This window comes from Pezoporus wallicus, unplaced genomic scaffold (assembly GCF_028554395.1).
Source record: "Pezoporus wallicus isolate ANWC-B61680 ecotype Strahan unplaced genomic scaffold, APGP_CSIRO_Pwel_v1 contig_4722, whole genome shotgun sequence".
In the NCBI taxonomy this organism is placed as follows: Eukaryota; Metazoa; Chordata; class Aves; order Psittaciformes; family Psittacidae; genus Pezoporus; species Pezoporus wallicus.
The window spans coordinates 4,281,920-4,301,330 of NW_026641840.1; the positions used below are offsets into that span (position 1 = coordinate 4,281,920).

Genomic DNA, 19,411 nt, shown 5'->3' on the forward strand with positions numbered 1-19,411 from the left:
GTTGAATGATTTTTATTTTGATGTTCTCCCTCTACTGTAAGAATCGTTACTATTTAATTTCACTTTCTTACACAGGTTGTTTTAAAGCATCCAAATTTTTTCCTCACTTGCTGCTGATGTAGTCATTCTTGATCCCACCAACTGGTTCCTAGACGATGTAGCACTGTCTCTCCTGAATTAGAGAGCAGTCAGATACTTTGGATATGACATAAATCTCAACACTACAAGTCAGCAATGAAACAAGGTATACATTTGATGAGTTCTTAAAATATGACAGAACCCTCATGTGAGGAAAGTGTTATCCAGGAAGTATGTTTTTATGCTGGTGCACAGGTCCTACTGAAGTGCTCTGTTTGAGAAGCTCTTTCCTGAGACTTGAGATAAACTAAATACTGTACAGACCTTAGTCACTAAATTTATTCATAACCCGCAGCCAGGAAAAACTTTCCATATCCTGTTAGCCTTATAATAGACAGAGTTATTTAGTAAGCTGCAGGAACGAGTGAAGTCTCAAGCAGTTTACATACCTACCTAAGCATTTTTACCTAAACATGCTAGAGGTGAAAATTCTGAACCTCACCTGCATGTACAAATACCATTTGTTAAGAGAAATTTGTTATGTATCAAACCGTAATGCTCATAATGTACAGCATACATTATCTTAGAATATTTTAATCAATAGAACTATAAGGCATTCCTGAGAATTCTTCAAGCAACACAATCCCAGTTTACTAAACTAAGGGGGGAGAAAAATGTCACTCACTAGTACCACACAAGCCACATTTTCATAAGCCGATTCCTTCACAACTATACACATACTATGCACATGTACACAAACTGTAACATTTCGGGATACTGCCCTTCCCCATTGAGATGTGACATGGAGAACAGTAACAGAATGAAAGATTAGAATAGATGGACAGAAAATACACACAGTATATTTTATTTCCTGAAATTTCTGCACCCCTGGTAAGTAGGGGCATTTCTGCTAACGGTAATTTCCACTGCAAATCTGATTTTAAGAAAGCCATTCTCATACAGTCAAAATGTTTAACATTGGCTTCTCATGTTCCTTTCCAGGAGCAGAGCTGTGCTCTTGGACAGCGCCTGGAAATTCTGAGTATTGCGTTAAATTAGCTCAAGTTTAGATCCCGCAGGTTCTCATCCTTTAATCAGTTGAGTTACTTTTTAAATTATTTTATTTTTAAGCTAAATTTTTAGAATACTGCAGCTTCTAGTGAAGCATTTTTAACTATTCTTTTCCATTATCTGTTCTTAGCATATCTGTTTACAACCAATTCTTAGTACTCTCTGTGACAAGGCTGCTTCAAAACTTGGCTTTTCATACTGGTAACACTGAATGGTAACAGCCAGGTTCTTACTCAAATTTTTCTAAAGAACATGAGATGTTAAAATAAACCTAAAAAAACTTGATTGGAATAAAAAAAAATGTGTATTTTCAAACCAGTTTTCTGTAACAGGAAACAACTATATTAATCCTTACGTGACTTCAAAAGGACAGAAAGAGGAAATAATGATTTTATTTTCTGTATGTCCCTGCTTCTTAGTGGTAGAAGTTCATCATAGAACTGTTCTCTAGAGCTCAAGCAACATTCATGGCTTGGAAATAACTGACTGCTTTCTTGCTAAATAAAGAAAAAAACCCAAACAAACAAAAAAGTCCCCAAACCAAACCAACACTTAGCTTCAAATTTAGCTAAAAACCAGACCAAAACAAAACAAAAATCAAGGAGAAACCAGCAACTACCTGGTTACAATGAATTCTTGCTTATGTGCACAGCTCATGAAGTCCTTCTGATCTGAACAGTAACATAAAGGAATCTCAAAGAAACAAGGAATTCTATCATGCTAGATTAGGAACAAGTGAAAATGGTCTTGAAGTCCAAAGGAATAGCCCATAATCCTTTTCAACAGACAGATGACATTCATGCTTCAGCTGGGCTTTTTTTTTTTTAATCTCATTGCTGACACAGGTGTCAAGCAGTAACAATTCACTCTGCTTCCCCAAGAAATGTTTAGTCTCCCATTAGACATCCACTTATACAGGATAAATAACTACTACAAGAGCCATAACTGCTTGCATAAACAAAAGTGTTAACTTCATGGACCTCGCTTTCATGGCCCAGTGCCTAAAAAAATAGGACTTCCGAAAAATTTATTCTTCATGATTGCAGAAGCTAACTTTATAAACTGCAAATATTAATATTTTTACTCCTATATAGTTTATATATATATAAACTTCTATATAGTTATTTCACCTATAGAAAATTTCCAAAATATTATTTTCAAGAAAAATAAACATAAAATACCTGTATGGACAATATTAAGAACAAGGGTAAAAATGCATGTTACAATTTGTTTAGGGTGAAAAAGAGAACAGAAGAACCCCAACTAGAATTGCTAGTTCACATTTTGTTACATTGAGCAAGGTCTCAATTAAGTTTATATGAATAGCAAGGCATATGAAGTGAACTGTAGATGTAGATCTACATTCTTTTATCAGAACAAGTAAAACTTCAAAAACAAAGGGAGGAGAAAGTTATGAGTACAGTGGCATGGAGACATTCATGGCCAGGCTGGACATGGTTCTGAGCAACCTGATCGGGCTGAAGATGTCCCTGCTCATTGCAGGGTGGTTGGACTGGATGACCTTTAAAGGTCTCTTCCAACCCAAACTATTCTGTGATTCTGTATAGAGGTACTATAGAAAAATACTTCTGTCTCAACCACAGTATGAAATTATTCTGTTTTTTTCTTGCATTATCATGAAGTCAAAAAAAAAAAAAAAACCAAAAAAAACCCCCAACAAAATTGGAAAAGGGTGACAGCAGAATTCACTGCTGTATGTGAGGACACAGCTAGAACACCCTAGCACTGTCACCATGCAGTCTGAAAATACCTTGCCTGAAGAGTTCAAGCCCAGTTATGTGAAGGTCTGCTGTTTGGCAAGAAGAAACAACTCAACCTGGATGTAAAATCCACCCCATCCGCAGGATATGATGGCAAGGTACTGAAGTTTCACAAACGTGCTCCTGTTTGGTCTTGCAAAAAACTTTGACCATGTATTTCATGTAGCTTAATATCCAGGAAAGTTCCACAGATCCTCAACAAATCTGGTGGTGAAGCAGGCACATATACAAGGGAACAAAATGGATGTCCAGTTAACTAAGCATCTCTGATGATAAGCAAGTAACTACTGTAGGTTATTTCTAAGAATTAAGACTTATAAAAAGTTTCCAGCTTCCTTTTTCTTAAATCAGAGTTACTATGCAATCTCATATCCTTGTGTACATTAAGGCAATGGCCACTGCATTGAGACATAGAAGTTTCCCCAGTAATTCAAATTCTTGATATGAATCTTCTTATAATCTGTAAGACCCTCATATTTTCTCTTTGGATTTCCAGTGGATGTCTTTTTTAAAGTTGGAGAGAAGAAAAAAAGTGAAGGTTGTGGTTACCTTCAATAAGTTTATCTTTTCACTTCCAGCTGACTTATTTCCATACAGTCAGATGTACACCTTTTCCAGCTGATTTCAGTGACACAATGCAGACCCCAAGCCTGAATATGTCCACATGTTTTACTTCTCCTGACTAAGCAAACCTACAGACTTGAAAAGAAGTTGGACACAAGCCTACTCAGTAGGTAACATTAAATTAAATTTCTTCAGGAACAACATCTACCTCGCTAGAAACATGTAAAAATGTGGAATTTAAATATTCAAAAATGCTGTTTGCATCAAAGAAGCTGATACTTAAATGCTGGACAGGAAAGCACAGAACAGGGAATAATTCTTATTCACAGACAAAATTAGACAACAAAACACCTCCTTTCTAAACTAAATAGCTTTGGTTTTAGTTCTCAGACTATACAAAATACTAGTAAGCAGTTTGAGTATGGTCAACCACAGTCTGCATTTCCAAAACATGCCTCAAATAGCAGGTATTATTTTGTAATTAAGAGAAAAGGAAGGAAAATTAGCTCATTGTTAGTTTATTTCAAAACTCTTTGAAGATTAATGTCCACAGGTGGTAGCCTGAGCAATAAAGTCAGGAAAGACTTACACACCCCATTTCAAAATACAGATACTGCTGATGATTTGCTTCACTGGACAGAATGCACCTGTGTTAGCACTGAAAAACCAGTTACAAACTAATTAGAAACACACTCACCCAGGTCTATACACCTCTTTCCAGAAATCCTGGTTAAGATAATATATTCTAAACCAAATTAATACCCTTCTTGCCAGTCCTACACTTTGTTTCTTTAATTACCTCATAGACCTTGACTTTCTTCCACTAATTAGGACAGCACTTGCCAGGTTTTCATTCTCAGAGTACAGATGATGCTGTTATCTGTATGTGGGACCCAGTTCTGCCATATACTGGAATTGCTCCTCCAAAGCTATTATTTGACATAAATTCTATTAATGGGAAGGATTTGTTTCCTTAATGTAAACTGTGTTCTCTAAAAACTACCCACCATTGATGATTAAGTTCCATGCAACTTTGGTCACAGAGAAAAGTGGAAGATCTTGAAGCCTCTTTAATACTGATGGTACTCCAGAACAGAAAGCTCTTAAGAAGAACCATAAACTGCAGCCTTCTGGAAGCAAGCTCTTCAAAGGTGGGCTTGCATCACCCTATTCACATAGGGTGTTTTTAATCCTGAACCACTTTATCACACCTTCAGCTTGAAGCTCCTACAACTTTCTCATCTATTCACATGTACCAATGTCCCCTTAGCCAGGAAAGTGTAAAGCAAACAGATATAATACCATTTCTTAGGCATGATAATCTTTTAATATCTACAAAAGACTTTAAGGAACAAAAACCTAAAGGTATGCTCTGAAATTCTGAAATCCATAGAAAGGCACCTGTCTTCTTTACATTCGGCCTTTGTGCTTTCACATCACAGATTAAAAATATGTGAATACAGATGAAACATTACTGAAATCATAATTAAATTAGAATTTAAGTGCTAAGTCACAGACTTTAAAAACAATACTATTAAAAGTGGTTTGCTTCAATTGTGTATTACGTGGAAGTGAAACATTTATATTTACTTAATGACAAACTTTACTGCACTTCTAAATGAGTAACTATCTTCAAAAATACACTTCTCATGATTTTGTATCAGACACAGTTTATAATTAAAAGACTAGAACAACTTTTGGGGGTTGAAAAGACATTACAAAACAAAGCACTTAAAAATATTGAACAAAATATTACAGCCACGTTTTCAGATGTTTGAAATCACCTTTCCTGGGTCATGAGTCAAAGACTGATACTGGCCAAGGAGGTCAAGAGAGGCTGACAAACTTCAAATAAGGTTTATTTTCTTAAAGCAAGGCTGCAACTCCAAAAATAGTTAGAGTTGAGTAGAACAAATGTCTTGGAAACAAATATATTCTGAAGTGAGGTATGGTAGTGTTGAAGTGCTACAGTGGATTTCTGCATATTCAAACTTACTTCAGGTCAACTACTTGAAGTTTGAGATTGGCAGACTACTGCTTCCTTTGTCATATGACCCTTAGGTAGATGCCCCATGGCCACAGAGAAGATACATTCAATTAAGCAAAAGAACTAACAGCATGATCAGATATGAGCGAGCATATCTGGCAAATTAGAAGGCAAACTGTAAGGAAAAATGCAAGCATACAACTTATTCATAATAAACACATTTTAGAGCATTTAACATTATCAACATTTTAAAAATAATTTAAATAATAAATGCAACTATTTTAATACAGAACTGTACCATTTATTATACACACAAGTATATCAGTTCCCTTTGTTTACAAAGGCTGGTTACAGATATATGGAATGTTACAGTACTATCTTGCATAAAATTTTAGTACAATTCGTACTTCAAAAAAAGGGTGCAAAACACCAGCTTAATAAATCTGACTGCATTGAAATATTTTTAATTACATCATGAACACATACACAACAAGCTGTACATAAGCCCACTTTTCAATCACCACTTCAAGATACTGTAGCAAGTACATTAGGTTATAAAGGATTCCAACTATTCAGTTAAATTTATTAAAGGTTTGCACTGCTACTCACTCTGGAACCTTTGAGATATAGCCTGTATTCATGAATTACTGAGCTCTTGTTAGTACAGTTAAAAGGCAGTCAGCACTGGTTGCCAAAGTACTGGTCACAAGAGATTTCCTCAGAGAAACTTCACCCAGGAACAAACATTTTTGGATACCTTTTTTTCTCCTTCAAGGATAAAAACGTAGTTTTATGGGGTCAAGACGCTCCATTCTGTACCTTGGATGCTGGTGGATGCATGAAGTCCTTAAAGGGAACCAGTGCCTCTTTCAGAGCAGAGCGCACTTCTGAGGAGGAGCAGGTGATACATTCTACTAAGGTTGGGTACAAGGCAATAACTTGTGCCCACGTATTAGCGTCAACTGCAAGGAAGACAAGAACAGACTGAATCACTTATTACTGTCCAAATTCTTACAACAGATTTTTCCAATACCTGTATAAATAAGGGCACATTCAGCTATCTAAATATAGGTACCTAGTGTTATAGAGATGCTACGACATCTGTAACAGGGCTCTCCGATATGGTGTAGGATTTTTGCAGGAGAGCCATACTCTTTTTGCAGCAACAGCTGGAAGCCAGATGGGATGTCCATAAAATGGTGCTGCACACCTGTATTTCTACATGAGTCATTCACTGTGTTTTCTGGATGAAGAACTGACAAACTGAAGCTAATACTTTTATTAAATCTGTAATACACGTACATTTTCTGCCTGCTCTTCTCACCTATTGACAGAAAATTGAACTGGATGCACATTTCGCTTTTGGAAACTTGTCAGCAATGAGGCTTTCTATTAATTTCAAATCATTCCAGATTACAAGAACTATAGCAGGCAGAAGGAGAAACCCTGGACCAAGACACAAAAATGCCCACGGTAAAGTTTATTAGTCCAACAAGTGAAAGCAAATATTGTAGCACATATCCTATTTATTAGGTCACTTCCTTGCTTACCTGAACCCCTGATTTCAGATAGTGTTAATAATTTTCTTTAAAGAAATAAAATTATTAAAAGCTACAAGTGGGAGTAAAGTGATTCTCTAATTTGCCCAGTGGTTCCCTTTGTGAGAAACTACATAGGAGGTTTGGCAATCACTGCCATATATGGACAGGTGAAGAACTTCTCTCATTGCAGGAGGAGGGATGTGGGGAACAGTCCAGCCGAGTTGGCTATTCTACCCCTCTAAGAGAAAGGACCACCAAAGTAGCTCTTCAGTTGCCTTCAGGGCAAAAGCCAAAAGGCTTTACACATTCTGGCATAGTCCTGCCCTCAGCCTTTTTTCCATCAGCCTTGAAAACCACATGATCATAAATCTGTCCGCTCAGTGATGCGTCAGGCAAGCACTGCCTCTTTCAGGAAACCCACCTGCATGTGTTTTTCTGGAAAGGCTAGTTGGTTGGTTTGACGATTGAAAGGCTTTTCTGTTCCTCATAGTATCAAAAGCAGGGAGGTAAAGGTAAATGTTGTATATGCAAGTCTGTCAAAGTTTCAGAGTCCAACACAGCTGTTTTAATGAAGACACCTGACTAAGTTTTCTGGTGGGAACTCTATGCACACAGTGGGTCAGCTTACAGAAGGAGCAGGATGTATGACTATAAATGAAATTGAGGTGTTCCATTTAATTCAGCCCTTTAAATACATCTGTCAACCATTTACTTTGACATCAATGAGCTAAGGCATCTTTCTTAATACAGGCGACAGGAGGTACTACAGCAGAAAGAGGGAAAGCAAGACCATGAGTTCGAAGTATCTTAACTGCCTGTCCAGGCTTTTAACATGTATACCACCCCTTTAATTGCAAAGGGCATCGATACAAAAGTGATCCATAGTGACCTATAATGGCATTATGAGAAGAAAAAGGGATCTAGCCAGACTAAGTATATTTAAGAATTCTATTAACATTGTATAGAAGGTTTTTTGTTTGTTTTCAGAAGACATCAAGCTCTACCTAAGAACAGACACTACAAACTGAAGCTTTCTACTTTATTAAACACATCTTAGGACCTTATACTTTTATGTATACTGGAAAAACTTTGTGGTCTTTTTTTCTTCAGTCTACCTGAAGAATTGCATATACACAGAATTGCAAAATACCAGCTTTTACAGATTACACTTCTCCTTCGTATTTGTGTGAAAATTATTACAGGAAAGGACAAATGTCTTTGTGGCAGATATAACATTACCTGGTTTAGAATCACACTGTTTAACTATAACTTACCATTTTCAGGTTGAGTTTTTTTAAGTGAATCAATGAGAGTGCTGACAGCTTTTAAAACAAATATGATTTCTGTTACTTGTTGCCTACAAAGGGAAAAATGCAAAAACAGTCACTTAACTTTTGTCTCAAGAATAAAAGTTTCCTATGAAACCCACACAACATTAAAAAAAAACCCCACGTAATGGAAACAGCAGCAATAAATCCTATCAAAAAAAAAGGATATTTAGAGATTAAGGTTCTAATTTGTCTTTAACTTTCCCACCACCACTGCTGTTGCCTCAGCTAGGATAGAATAAATTCAATACTGGAAACTAATGGAATTCACATCTCAATCTGAAATTGATCACATACATGATTAACTGAAACATGAAAATAATCAATTTCATAATCCATGATCAAAAAATCTTCAGAAGTGAAATTTCAGAAAATTCCCATTTAAAAGAATTTCCTCATACTTTGGTCATTTTTTCTATTTCAAGAATAGTCACTTGAGCAATGATTCACAATGTTGTCGTTCTGATATTTATCTTATTATTGATGAGCCTCCACCTCTCAATTTAGAAACTACACATAGCTCTGCTGGGAATAAAGGAAAATCAGATTTCAGAAATGTTATGTTACAGATATCAGAAACATTGTTTCACTGTTAGTTACTTAGTCACATTCTTGTTGTCTATGTAACAGAACTGAACATGACCATTATTATTTACAGCCTTTTCAATAAAAAATTGGTATCAACATTTTCTTTGAAATATCTTCACCACAAACATTTCCCTGCCTTTAAACGTTACCATCACACACACACAGAGTATCGTTTTCTATGATTGAGTGATATTCTGAACACAACATTCTTCTCAAAGTACTCGTAATACCTTTCATTTCCTAAAGACAGGGTACATACCGTGGAAGAGGACATTTGCCACTCAATCTCTCATCTTCTATGTAGCGATGCAATACATCCTGTGACCTTTTCAAGAGTACAGAGAGCGCCATTCTAGAGATGTAGCCTTCCTGAGGAGTTGTGACTTTATTACTGAATGAAAACTGGAGCAGTGTTTCAAAACACACCTTGGAAAACTCCTCTCTCATTCGAATGTCTATTTCGGCTTCTGTAAGAGTAAAATGCCATATTTAATTGTGCAGTGTGCATGCCCACAAACCAATCAAAATGCAACATTTAGTGTATTATATTTTGCAAAAAGGTTACCACTCCTCTAGTATTAAACAAGATTAACAGTGAGTGATAAGAACAAGCACTAAGAATACATTCTAAGAATGTATTGCTGTGACACTGCAATCACAATAGTTCCAAAAATAAAAGATAAAATATGCAACACACTCAGAAATGTGTCACCTCCTTGACTTTGCTTTAATAATGAAACGCAGGAAATCAGTTTAAAAAAACCTCAGCAACCCCAGTTCTACATCATAATATTTGGTACTGTACAATCCAAAAAAAACCCAAAAGCCTGCAAGGAATGCTCAGCAACTTCCATGAAATATAGTTTATAAAAACAAGCTGGATATCAGACAGTCTATACGGAATGCATGCTATGGAACTTCAAGTCCTTATCAGGATAAGTACTCTTAACATTTTCATTACTTTCTCGTAGATTTAAGTGCTTTATTTTTTGTCATTCACGTACCATACCTGTAAAGGAGGATGACTGAGAATGTATTGAGCCTTTATTGAGCATAGTCATTATCTGACCAACAAATTCCTTAGGAATAAAATTAGCATATGGCAGTATCTCTGTGCTGATAAGCTGCACCACCTAAAAATAAATTACATGTATTTATATTGGTTTTCTGAATATTAAAGTTGTAATTCTAGAATGAAGAATACAGAAACATTAAACAAGAGAATGCCTAATGAAACTTCATAACTTCCAATGCTAGCTTTTAAAATTTGCAGATGTCTCCAGAAACTGTGGTCTTGCATGTAACATTAAACTTGATACAATAAACCTTCTCCCCCCACCACGTTTGTCAGAATTTCTGAAGCAGTTTTAATTTAGATTTCCACTGACATTTCAAGTATATCCCTCAAACTGAATTTATGGTTTTGAAAAGAGAATATCTACCATTGGGAATCTCCCTTTCCCTCCACCCGATTCAATATCCTCACTATGACATTAACACATATATCACACGCTTACCATGTGACATCTGCAAAGCAGAACAAGTGAGTTAATTAGCTTGAGGCAATGTATAACTGAAATGCTTTCTATCCTTGTCTTGATGCTCCCATCCAGGAACAAAGTGGGTTTACATCTCCATAAATTAATGCATTAGACCTCAGAGTTCTGCTCACTGCAGGCAGAACCGCTCCTGCTTTTCATCCAGAAATCTTTGTGTCCCAGCTGTCACTCCGGTGAGATGACATGCGATCAAACCCACACATACTGCCATGTCTTCTCTGCAACTCCTTTCCCTTTGTACCCCTACTCCCTGGTCTGCCACATCTCTGTCCTGGAATGAAAGGGGACGGGTCCCTCTTCATTCGAGTATCATCTTAATTTTCTTTCGCCCCATCCAACCAAACATGATCTCTTTTACAATTACAGAAGTCCCCATACTGAACAAACAGGACATCGTTTCTTCATTTACGCACAAGCTTCTCAGTATTGAAAGCACATCTGGAGGGCGACAATGTCACTGCTGACTGAATGTCCTGCTCAACACAGAAAGCACTCTGAGCTTCCTCCATAGTTTACCATTACCTGTATAATTGCTTGGCAGTACCATAGTGAGAATCAGTAATGGGTTGGAGGCAGAAATACATTCTGGTTTAGCCACTTTATGCCATCTTGAACTCGAGTGGACAAGAAGTAGTTTTTGGCATGCTGCTTCCTACTTTTTGCATAACCCTGAAGCAGCTGAATTCTGAGTTTATGAATTTCCTGTCTTCTTTTCAAAAAGGAAACAGTACCACAGAAAAAATAATGAAAGGGTAAAACAATTATTTTAGTAATTGTTTTAAAACAATTATTTCAGAACCAAATGCAATCTGTGAATGTTACTATCTCATTATGTTTGACAGTATGTTTGTTATAGTCTCCTTACCTCAACATCAATGCTCTCATTCTTCTGAAATTCTTGAACTGAGAGATTATAAGGAGGTGTACTAAAAATAAACATACTGTGTTATACTTCTAAATTACAACATGCGTAAGGAGATAAGTATGGGAAAATGCATTACATTTTAAAGTTACTGCACACATCAAACTGGTACTACTATATGGTAATGATTAACATTTTTAGAGTAATATCTTATGAATAATGATGATAAAAATGATTCAAAGGAAAAAGTAATAAAATACTAAAAATAGTTACAACTGATGGACCTGATTAAGGACTTGCATCACCAACACCACTTGACATATACATCTCAAAGTAATCTCTCTTGTATGTGCAAAAGTCACAATAACTGTTTAGATGAGTCTGAGCCTACATCGGTGTTTTTAGTTTTGGATCAGACATAGGCTTTTCAAGTTAAACTTTTAGACATCCCCATTTAAAACCCTGGTTCATGTCTCAATGCACAGAATGTAAATGGGGAGGCTGAAGGAGCATATAATGAAAATACGACTGTGTAGTCACTTTGTACTCTTCCCTAGGTATCCCACTAATCCAACAGAAATAGCAGACAGGTCTAGATATGTGTCTGTGCTGACCTAGTTATGCTGTTCTCATTTTTCTCAGTGCAGAAGTTTGAATCCTTGTGCCCGCGTCTCTCTGAAATTTAAAGACAGTTGCAAAGCCCACTGGCTTGCGGGTTAGTTTCTCCAAAGTGTCTGATTTGCACTGAAGATAACGTATTACTAGAGCTAATGGAATAACCAGTGGCACTAACAACAAAAGTCAGAGAGAAGGCACTTTATAGTGTCAATATAATTTCGTATATTAAATTCTCTCTTTTTTCATATACTCTTTTTATAATAACTATGTAACATCTTCGAGCTGAGGATCAATTTGGAAATTTGTCCACTTGAAAGGAATGGTTAGAGATATTGGAATTAAATTGGAGTTAACTTGCTGCTACTGTGTATGCTTTTGTGTTATCATGCATCTTAAAATAGACGATAGTGTGGTTTTTTTTCTCCAGAGAAACCACTGACTAAGTGCACAGGATGGTCACTATTGAGAAGGAGGAAAATGCTAGGGTCAATCTACCACAACATTCCCTGCCTAATTTATGTCAGAATAGGCAGATGCAAGGGAACAAAACTCCAGACTGAACAAAGAACCAAGCTGTTCTGTAAGCAGCAGAACCTGTGCAGTACTGTAGTGACAAGCACCCTTTCCCTTATTTCCAAACTCCCTCCCCAGCCCCCAGCTTTCCCTCCACCCCACGTTGTGTTGTCATCTCCCCCTGCCAGGAAACAACAGACGTGAACTAAGCACGTGCTCCCTGGCAAGGCAGCTGCCAAATGTATGACTGTGGACCTGTGCCAGCCTTGTCCTCATAAGGGTACTCATCTGGGCCCATCTTCTCCATCCCACTGCCAATTTTAATGGAAGGTTTATAAACTTTGGCGGCTTCTAAATCTCATTAAAATCTGGTTAGTTTAGCTAACAGTTTTGTTTGGTTTGTTTTTCCCATTGCTCCTGTATGTTGCTGACCAAGTCAAACAAGGTTTTTCCAAGGTCGGCTTTTTTCTCCCCCATCTTCTGGGTGAGACACCTGCAGTTCATTCTGCACACCTACAGCTGATTTTCAGTATTGACAATTATGGCAGCATGTATCAATGTTCCTGCTTATAAAATAAATGTATCCCCCTTCCTCAAAAAGACTTTATGTAGATAACTTCACAACTGTCACTCCAGTGTTACATGTATGACTAGAAAAACCCAAAGAAGAAAATACAAAATACTGTATTTATTATTGGTTTGTGTGTTAGGCATTGAGGAACTTGGGAGTTACATGTTGAAAACAATAAAATATGAAGTAGCTGTTCAGTCAATACCCTTTGTAACACATAAAGAAGTTACCTGTGCAACACCTTCAGTAATGTAAACCATTATGATGCATAAGAAGGTAGGTCATGTCAAAATACATGGGAAGCTTTCATTCTGACACTTCCTAATTTACAACTGACTGTCCTTCTGATCTGAGGTGCACTTTAAAGATGTGTTAAGACCTCTCTGTCCAGTCACCTAGATCTGATCTGCTACATATGCTACAGATCATGCTACATACTTGTTCATGTAGCAAATTACTCCCAAGTAAATAATTTTTGTAAGGTGTCTCTATGAAATACCTACCTAGAGACCAAAAGCTTTGCTGGTCAGATGCTGTACAGCCACATTGTACAAGAAGGATCAAGAGCTGGGGAAGCTAAGAAGCAGAATGATGCAGTGTGTTGCTATGTGCAGGCTTTCCTAGGTACAGAGCTCCCAACCGCTGCCCAATGTCTAGGGAGGGCTTTAGAGCATAACAACAAAGAGCTAACAGCCACCCAGAGGCATGCTGTGCACAGCAACACTCTGCTGTGAAGCATCTTTTTGGAGAGTATTGATTTAATTCCCTCATGTGAGCACAGACTTCTGCTCTAGTAAATTATATATACACACACATTTGTTGGATTTTATTTTATATAATGGCTTGACATGCTTCCATAAAAGCCTCTGGGAAAGAAGAATGATATGAAATAATAAACAGACCAGCCCCTTACTAGAAGACAATTTTGTGTAAATTAAGTTATATGAAATATATTAATTTTTAAATGTCATTTTGATTTATAATAAAAACCAAGGTTATTGAGCCTGCTCAGCTGCAGCATGCTTTAAGAAAGAAAAAAAAAAAAACACAGGCTGAAACTTCTTATTGCTTGGAAGTTGTTAATGCTCTGTGACAGTAACATTTTCATTACCTGGGCTCTCTTTACCATATTTGAATTTTTTTGATGTACAAAGCTACAGAGACCATTTCTGCCGTGCTCTGTACTTTTTAAAACATCAGTGGGCACCCCCTCTCATTCAGCCCCATAGCTGGCTTACAATCTTGTTCCTGTCCAAAACACAGAGGCAAGACCATGCAGAGGAGATTCACTGTTCAAAACACAGGGATCCACAGAGCTTCTGACCACACTGGTCACTTGCCTAACCAATGCCAACCCAGTTTCACTGGTGGAAGCAATATTAGGCTATTTACACATGCAATTTCTAGGCCCACAGTGATTAGAATTACAGGTTAGACTAATGTTTAAAGTGTTGATAAAAATATTTAGAACATCAGTGAAATAGTTTTATCTTTCTACTGTATCCTCAGCCAGGTGGAAACCCAGAGAATGTGCATACAAAAATGAGACAATATGCGTTGGGATATTTTAATGAACAAAGCTAAAGGGAAAAGCCAACCAAATCTGTTATGCAGTGTTGCTAGGAGGACTAACTGCAATCAGACATTAAGAAGTTTTACAGAGATGCAGATGTTTCACATTTAGAACCATCCCAGAAGTGCTAAGTCAGCTTTGAAGAATAAAGGTTTGAAGAGCAGATAAAAAAGGAAGGTATTTACCCAGCTTTGCATGAAGCCTGGACAGATAATAGCACGGAACATGTGGAATATTAAAATAATGGCAAGTGTGGAGTATGAAAAGGTATACAGGAGTGAAGGAAAAAAATGTATCTTTCTTTGTGACAAAACATTTCAGTTTCCTTGAAGCAGAGTGCTTAAGAAAAATTACAGAATGCCAGCAGAAGAGAGTAAATTTTCAGTTTTAGCTGTATTCAGATGTAACTGAATATACCTAACTGCATTCCTGTTACAACAGGTGACATGATGGATAATGGCAAAAAGCCAGATAATGGAGTAATGCTGCTACTCCGTCTCACCAACAGCCTATTAAGGTGCCTCTGAATTGTGTTTTCCAAAGTCTTCATGCTCCAGAACCGTTTCAATCCATGCTGGCCTTCAGTGGAGCAGCCAGACTGGTACACTTCTGCACCTGACTTAATAAACCCCCAGTCCTGCATGGCATATTTGCAAGTTGGAAAGCCACCGGGGTGACTGACTCACAGTTGCAGTAAGCCACAGCTACAGCCAGCAGGGTCACTAAACCTAAGTCAAGTTTACAAGTCACTAATGTCTCATCTTCTCATCTGTGCCCTGGGAGTTGGTTTTGGTGATACAGACAGAAAAAAAAACAAGTACCATAAAAAGCTTTAAAACCTACTACTCATCATTAATACAAATAAATCAGGGAACACACCAAACCCCCTCGTCTTTATATCACCTACTTGGCCTAAAATAAAGGATCAACATGGACAGTTGGAAAGTACATTCCCATTGCCTTCTCCTGTAATCTGAAGGCTGACATGCACCTCAACTCTGCAATAAATTTTAGCTGCTACTTTCAAAACAGTGGTTAGATTCTCCCAAATTACTCTGGAATAAGGCACCATTGTGATTAACATATTTTCTATCAGAAGCATAATTTAGTTTACTTAGAAATGGAACAATTACAAGTGTAAGAGACTGACGAGACTGCAATTACAATCCACTAAAAGACTAAAAGACACAATTTCGTAAATCTTAACGCAAAAGGGAGAGGTTGTCCTATATGCCAAGGCTAGTTCCACACAGTCTTGCACAGAAGTGCAGAAGGACTTAACCAAAGGAAATCGGGTAAGAATTACCTCAACATGGGGAACTTCCACAGCTATCTCTAGAGCCCTCCTTTCATCATGGTGAGACACATACACTTCAGGAGCATTGTGGGGAGAGGAGGAGGAGGAAGAGGATGAAGGAGAAATGACTGCTATTACTAATCGTCCTGGCTACTGGCATGAGGCAGACATACGCCCTTCTTAGTTCTAGCAATTTTCAGCACCACAAGGCTCTGGCTGACAGAGGGAACAGAAAGGCTGCCTATCCTAAAGCTACTAAGGGATAGGGCCCTAATTGTAAGTAGGGGAACCATGCACTTGGGAAGATTGATATTTAGAAAAAGATGGACATTAGCAGGTGCAAAAAGCTCCAGACCAAACCCAAACCAGATGTTCACTAGCCACAGAATTTACAACTATATGAGACAAAAATCATCTACTCATAACAAGCCAGGAAAGAGTAACGATAATGACCACTAATTATAATAACAGGCCAAATCATCCTGCCTTAGCCATATGGTTCCAGAAACCACCAGCCTATTTTTAATATTTTAAATTCTTTTGAACCTTAAAGCTTTTAAGTGAGAGAACAAGAAAGTTTCATATAAATTTTCTGAGAAAAACATTCTGAATTCTGATGAAAACACTGATCCCTAAAAACCACATTTTGCATGTAAAATTACAGAATACGCTCTGGACTCTAAAGAGGCAAAACCAGACTTAAGTGTAGAGAGACAAGTTTTAGGGCATCATAAATATTCACAGGAGTACTATTTTTCCTTTACCTCCAGAGAACATTCACCCATGTATGACAGCTGGCAAAAGCTATTAGAACTGATGGCAACACTGACTGTTTCTAGCAAGCTACACATTAAGATGTAATTTCTATGGTTGGAACAATTTTCAAGAAAAGTATAAATCACTCACTGTAAATTCAGAAAAACAGACAACGTATTTGGCCAAAAAGGTCATGCAGATGATAGCAGATTATCTTGAATTACATTGAAGATCAGTGATAATCTTACTTCCCTGGACTTATAAATGATTAATACCCCAAAAACTGTAGCAGTGCCAGAGTGGGTCAGCTAATAATATGCAAAATGGGTATGTTTCACCTATTTTGTGGATATTTAGGAATAACTCATTTACAGCAAAAAGTAGTACGAACAAAACCAAACAAGATCCTGCAAAGATTATTTTAAATGGAAAAAACATTTGTTGAACATTTGTTCAAAATCTTTGTAGGTGACATGGACAGTGGGATTGAGTGCGCCCTCAGCAAGTTTGCCGATGACACCAAGCTGTGTGGGTCGGTTGATACGCTGGAGGGAAGGAATGCCATCCAGAGGGACCTCGACACGCTTGTGAGATGGGCTGATGCCAACCTCATGAAGTTTAACCCTGACAAGTGCAAGGTCCTACACCTGGGTGGGAGCAATCCCAGGCACAGCTACAGGTTGGGCAGAGAAGAGATTCAGAGCAGACCTGCGGAGAAGGACTTGGGGGTGTTGGTCGACGAGAACATGAACATGAGCCGGCTTCAGTGTGTGCTCGCAGCCCAGAAAGCCAACCGTATCCTGGGCTGCATCAAAAGGAGCATGACCAGCAGGTCGAAGGAGGTGATCCTGCCCCTCTACTCTGCTCTCGTGAGACCTCACCTGGAGCATTGTGTGCAGTTCTGATAAAGGATATGGAACTATTGAAACAAGTCCAGAGAAGGGCCACAGGGATGATCAGGGGACTGGAGCACCTCCCGCATGAAGACAGGCTGAGAAAGTTGGGGCTGTTCAGTCTGGAGAAGAGAAGGCTGCGTGGAGACCTCATAGCAGCCTTCCAGTATCTGAAGGGGGCCTATAGGGATGCTGGGGATGGACTCTTCATTAGGGACTGTAGTGATAGGACAAGGGGTAACAGGTTAAAACTTAAACAGGGGAAGTTCAGATTGGATATACGGAAGAAGTTCTTTCCTGTAAGGGTGGTGAGGCACTGGAATGGGTTGCCCAGAGAAGTTGTGAATGCTCCATCCCTGGTGGTGTTCAAGGCCGGGCTGGACGAAGCCTTGGGTGGCATGGTTTAGTGTGAGGTGTCCCTACCCGAGGCAGGGGGGTTGGAAGTAGATGATCTTAAGGTCCTTTCCACCCCTAACTATTCTATGATTCTAAACAGTGAAGCATCAAACAAAAGCTTGGATGATTAAAGTGTCTTTTAAGCAGTCTTGATGAGCTTTTTTGTTTTAAATTCCTCTTATTTAATAATAAATTTACTTCTCTGAAGTAAATGCAAAACAAGAGAAAAGTTTTTCATTCAGTTGTCATCTAACCCACTGATGAAATTCCAAAGTCATTCATTATTACAAACTTTTTCCACTAACGGGTGTGCCTCTAAAATTAAGTTTCACTGGTATTTATTTTTTGTCTGTTTTGGGCAACCTGCTATTTACTTACCATTAGAAAATACAGCTGTGTTTGGTTGCTGATTTTTGTGGTTTTGAAAGCTATACACACACAAATACACAGCTTGTTAGTGGTACGTACAGAACCCTACTGTTTTCTATTAAAGATTAATTTGTTACTGAAATCAGCATACATACAGAAAACCAGGGAATTAACTTCTTCATATACCACATTGTCCTTCAATGCGAGATACTATTACATATACTTAAACTGCTCCTAAAAGATCCTTACCCATACCTCTCTCCTAAGCAGTCTTCTACAATAACTGACCTTCTGCACAGTAAAAAGTTTCCTTAATGTCTAACTTAGACAATTTCTACTGTACTGAAATCCAGTTTTACCCATTCTCAAGGGACAATAAAAATTTTTCTCTGGAGTGATCTTTTACCATATTGTTAAGACTTATCATGCCTTCCTAATGATACCTTCTTTTGGTTGAACAAACATACATGAGATTGTCTAAGTCTCTCTGATTGTTATTATTTTTCACTTCTGGACTTTCTCAACCTCCCAACATCTACAGTGTTCCATTCTTGAGAGATGAGGCATGTACTTACACACCTGCCTGTCTGTCTCATTATGAATCTGACTATTTAGCTATATTTAGCTATGCTTCTCACGAAGGATTATAAATAAAGCTTGGTTAATTATTAAGGTGCAGTCAAATTATCTTGTGTAGAAACAAATGCAAGGAAACTATAGGCTTCTAAGTGAACACCAATGTAAAAAGTAATTTCAAAATTCACAGGAAGTGGAACATTTCAAGATGGAACTCAAGAGAAATACTTGCAGTTTCTGGTGTTCACCTTAAATAAAAAATATATTGTTGCAATTTTGTTCAAAACAAATAGAGGAACAAATCGAGTACACATCAGTAACTTTTCATCAAATCTACAGTAACTTCCTTAGGAATCTATACAGAATTCCTTGGCCTGGTCAGAAAAGCTACATCTTGTATTCTGAGGCTAACTGAGCTCTTTCTTGCTCTGAAATTTTACCTTTTGAATGAAGCTTTTCCTACTTTCTAAAAATGAATTTTTTTGAAGCA

General features: G+C 37.6%; 1 protein-coding gene across 3 annotated transcripts in view; it reads right to left on the minus strand.

Moving 5' to 3' along the window:
- Positions 1-5,760: 5,760 nt before the first annotated feature.
- MON2 (MON2 homolog, regulator of endosome-to-Golgi trafficking) overlaps positions 5,761-19,411 on the minus strand; it is a 67,983-nt gene continuing 54,332 nt past the window's right edge. For all 3 annotated transcript variants that reach the window (XM_057425535.1, XM_057425534.1, XM_057425533.1), the window contains 5 exons: positions 11,363-11,423; positions 9,948-10,071; positions 9,198-9,405; positions 8,297-8,379; positions 5,761-6,443 (listed from right to left, as the gene is read on the minus strand). In XM_057425535.1, coding sequence (XP_057281518.1) covers positions 6,280-6,443; positions 8,297-8,379; positions 9,198-9,405; positions 9,948-10,071; positions 11,363-11,423 — 640 coding nt within the window. In that variant the 3' untranslated portion in view covers positions 5,761-6,279. The remainder of the gene's footprint in view (positions 6,444-8,296; positions 8,380-9,197; positions 9,406-9,947; positions 10,072-11,362; positions 11,424-19,411) is intronic.